General features: G+C 49.4%; 1 protein-coding gene across 1 annotated transcript in view; it reads left to right on the forward strand.

The window, feature by feature from the left end:
- Positions 1-240: 240 nt before the first annotated feature.
- Ivd (isovaleryl-CoA dehydrogenase) overlaps positions 241-4,604 on the forward strand; it is a 19,511-nt gene continuing 15,147 nt past the window's right edge. Inside the window, exon 1 of the mRNA XM_005364253.2 lies at positions 241-429. Coding sequence (XP_005364310.1) covers positions 289-429 — 141 coding nt within the window. The 5' untranslated portion in view covers positions 241-288. The remainder of the gene's footprint in view (positions 430-4,604) is intronic.

The following is a 4,604-nucleotide window of genomic DNA, read 5'->3' on the forward strand; positions in this document are numbered from 1 at the left end:
CTATATTGTGGGCTCTTCTATCCCAGGAAAGGGACTTAGGAAAGAAAGTACCGCAGGCGGCAACACCGGAGGCAGGGAAGGCTACCGCCTCACGACTGATTGGTTTGCGTGACTGCAAGAGCAGCAAAGCCTTCGGCTGGTCTTCGCGTGTGATTGGCTTCTGAAGCCCCACCCCCTCTCCAATTGGACAGAGTTGTGAGACTAGCCCCACCCCCTCTCCAATTGGACAGAGTTGTGAGACTAGATTGGTGGAGCTAATGCAGCCGAAACTCCCTGTGCAAGGCAGAGATGGCGACTGCAGTCAGGCTGCTGGGGCGACGGGTGTCCAGTTGGAGACTGCGGCCATCGCCCCTCGCTGTCCCGCAGCGGGCTCACTCGATGCTGCCTGTGGACGATGCTATCAACGGGTTAAACGAGGAGCAGAAGCAGGTAGGGAGGCCGGCCCGAAGGCCTCGTGGCCCGTGTCCCATCCCACAAGTAACTTGTGCCTGGCCTTGGAAGCGTCACTAGTAAGCCAGGGAAAGGGACTGTTCCCTTCCTCCTCTTAGCTAATGCCCAAGCCTCTGACTCATCGTTATCTCTAGTGAGGGAGTATTTGCAACAGACAGCAACGCAGAGCTGCTAGAAGGAAATAGAAGAGTAAAAGAACCAAAGCTCCCGGGAGACTGGTGGTATTTGGGTGGGAGGATTGGTTGGCCCTGCCCCTAGTGGCAATCAGGTGTCGACTCAGACTCCAGCCAATACTCTGCGTGTATCGGTCCCCTTCCCTCTAGACTCTGCCTTTGTAGACCAGGCTGGCCTTGAACTCCAGTGTGTCTGATTGCTTCTGCCTCCAGAGTGAGGGGTTTAAAGGCATGGGCCACCACACCAAGCTTTACGTTGTGGTTCTCAGTTGAAGGTTGAGATTATGGTTGATCCATAACCAACAAGGCATTGGTTGTTTTTTTCAGTGGGAGACTTAAGGAATTCTGAAATGCACCCTTTGTTTGCTTTCTTCCCTTCCTCAAGGCCTGCAGGCCAGAAGAGGGCACCAGACCCCATTACAGATGGTTGTGAGCCACCATGTGGTTGCTGGGAATTGAACTCAGGACCTTTAGAAGGGCAGGCAATGCTCTTAACCTCTGAGCCATCTCTTCAGCCCATCTTCAGCCAATCTTATGGAGGCATTTCCTCAACTAAGGCTCCCTCCTCTCTGATGACCCTAGCTTGTGTCAAAATGATGTAACAGTAGCCAGCACAAGTGACCTGTGGTCAGTTTGACACAAACACATCCCTGGGTGACTCTTACACATCATCACGTTCAGCTGCCAGCACAAGGTACAACCTTGGTCACCTCTGCACCTCAGTGTCTGTGTGCTGCCTCTGAGGAAACACCAGATTCCACCTCCGTGATGCTGGGCTCTTCTCACACAACACCAGTTCCTCAGCTCCAGCATCGATTGTCCTAGCAAAGCAAAGGCTTCACCGTAGTGGTGCCAACAGCTTGTTAATCCCAGCCAACTCTTCAGCCCCAGCTCACCAGAACCACAGATTCTTAACCCGAAATATGCAACGGCCCCAGTAAAGTCTTTAGTGACTCTCAAACTTCCCCGTGGAACTTCACAAGCCAGGCCTCCATCCTCATCCTCGGCATTTCTCTCAACTCTCTTATCTCTCAGACTCCTACAACAGTTCACCCAGCTTTGAACATTCCACGACTCTTCTAGCTCAAGGTCACAAAGACCTCCTCCCATGATCCTCCCCAAAACGACATAGTCAGGTCTGCCACAGACACTGTCCTGGTACCACCTTCTGTCCTAGTTAGGGTTACCATTGCTTCAATAAAACACCGTGACCGGGGCTGGAGAGATGGCTCAGAGGTTAAGAGCATTGTCTTCTCTTCCAAAGGTTCTGAGTTCAATTCCCAGCAACCACATAGTGGCTCACAACCATCTGTGATGGGGTCTGGTGCTCTCTTCTGGCCTGCAGGCATACTCACACAGACCGAATATTGTATACATAATAAATAAATAAATATTAAAAAAAAACAACAACAAAACACCATGACCAAAAGCAGCACAAGGAGGAAAGGGTTAATTTGTCTTCTACTTCCACACCTTAGTCCATCACTGAAGGAAGTCAGGACAGGAACTCAAACAGGGCAGCAACCTGGAGGCAGGAGCTGATGCAGAGGTCATGGGGGGGGGGGTGCTGCTAACTGGCTTGCTCCTTTCCCATAGAGCCCAGACCCACCCCTCACCCTCCGGTGACCCCACCCACAATAGACTTGATCGTCCCCCATTGATCACTAATTAAGAAAATGCCCTACAAGCTTATCTACAGCTGGATCATGTGGAGGCTTTTTCTCAATGGAAGCGCTCTCCTTTCCAACAACCCTAGTTTATATCAAGTTGATTTTTTAAAAAAGAAAAAAATACAACTAGCCAGCACATGCTCTTAACCACTGACCGGTTGTCTAGCCCCGCACTTGCCTTTCTAAATCAGTGTTGTTGCAGTGCACTGGCCTGACTCTGAGTACTATAAAGAGGATTGCCTTTGTTTGTAGTTGGTATTTTATACTGTGCCTTGTTTTGAGACAGGATGTTGCTAAGTGGCTAAGCTGGCCTAGAGATTTTAGTATCTTCCTGCCCAGCTTCCTGAGTGCTAGGATTATAGATAGGCATGTGCCCCCCAAAAACATACACCATTTGTGTGTATTTGTTGTACATAGCGTTAGGTTGCATAAGGACATTTCCATGGACTTTGACCATATTCTATCCTATAACTCTCTCTCTCTCTCTCTCTCTCTCTGAGACTGTCTCACTATATAGACCAACCTAGCTGGACTCAGAGATCCACCTACTTCCATGCCACTATAACAAGCCTTTTTATTTTTTTTGAAGATTTTTTTTAGCTGTATTATTATTGTGTGTATATGTGGCGGTCATAGGACAGCTTTTTAGAGCTTGTTCTCTCCTTCTGCCTCTCCATGGGTTCAGGGGGCACTAAACACAGGCCTTCAGGCTCACAGGGTGCACATTTAACCTGCTGAGCCATCTCTCCAGCCCGCGATGTTCTGTTCTTCTATAGTAGTTTGGCAAGGCCTGGATGACATGGCAAACTCTGGCTTCAGATGGGGAGAAGTTAAATATTAAGTAAGTTTTGCTCTTGTAGCCAAATGAAAGGTGGAGGTGGGGCAGAGAAATGAAGACTGTGGTTACGAGCGGTGCTGAACCAGAGCTCTAGCTGGGGGCAGGAGGCTGTGTCACTTAGAGGCTGCGTGAAGTGCTTGGGTCTGTGATTCTCCCATAGCCCTAGTCTCATTGCATCAAAGTAGGCCAGCAAGATGGCCCAGTGGTCAAGGGCGCTTGCTACTAAATCTGCTGACCTGAGTTTGAGTCTCAGGACCCACGTGGTAGCAAGAAAGAACTGACCCCAAAAGTCCTCCCCTGATCCAGACATGAGCCGTGGTACTCCGCCATACACACACAAAACAAATAAATATGATTTTAAAAACGAAGAACAGAAGCAGCCCCTGGCTGTATGATTGGCAGAGAGCCGCTTTGGAGACCTCGGGCTTCACACCTGGGTCTCTGGTGCTCAGGGCTAGGGCTCTAGTTTTCCCAGCAGGGCAGTGTCTCATCTCATTGAGTAATCTCGTTCAGCCACAGTCTCAAGGATGGTGGAGAGACTAGCAAGTGTCAGGACAGCGTGGGAGTGTCTGGAGTGGCGGGAATGGGTAGTGGGAAGGTACGGGGAAGGCTGGACGGCCAGTGGAGGACAGGATGTATGGACTGGCTTCGAGGCTTGTGTGTTACTCTGAGTAGTACAGCAGGAAGGCACGGAATAATTTTATGTAGGGAAGCAGCATCTTAAAGATCATCTTTAATGCTCGAGGGACTGGGGTACATGAGTTCAAGGCCAACTTGGGCAAAATTTAATCTTAAAATTAATAAAATGGCAATATCTTAATCATTTCCAAGATGTCTAAACCAAGAATCTTTTTTGGTTTTTCAAGACAATCCCTCTGTGTAGCCCCTGCTGTCCTGAAACTCACTCTGTAGTCTAGGCTGACCTTGAACTCACAGAGAATTCACTTGCCTCTGCGTCAAGTGCTGAGATTAGAGGTGTGAGCCACCACCACCCAGCTACCAAGAACGTTAATAAAGAGAGGGAATATTAGTGTCCTATTTACTATTGTTATGGTGAACGCCATGACCAAAAAGCAAGTTGGGGAGGAAAAGGTTTATTTGGCTTACACTTCCACGTTGAAGGAAGTCAGGGCAGGAACTTGAACAAAACTGGAACCTGGTAGCAGGGGCTTATATTGGTGTGCTGCTTACTGGCTTGCTCCTTGTGGTTTGCTCAGCCTGCTAACTTACGGAACCCAGTACCATCCCCTCCAGGAGTGGCCATTCCCACAATAGACTGTGCCCTCCCGCATTGATCACTAATTAAGAAAATGCCCAAGCCGGGCAGTGATGGCACACACCTTTGATCCCAGCACTCTGGAGGCAGAGATAGGTAGATCTCTGAGTTTGAGGCCAGCCTGATCTACAGAGCGAGTTTCAAAAGCTCCAAAGCTAGCCGGGCGATGGTGGCGCACGCCTTTAATCCCAGCACTC

The sequence above is a fragment of the Microtus ochrogaster genome, assembly GCF_000317375.1.
Source record: "Microtus ochrogaster isolate Prairie Vole_2 chromosome 14 unlocalized genomic scaffold, MicOch1.0 chr14_random_1, whole genome shotgun sequence".
NCBI classification, from domain to species: Eukaryota; Metazoa; Chordata; class Mammalia; order Rodentia; family Cricetidae; genus Microtus; species Microtus ochrogaster.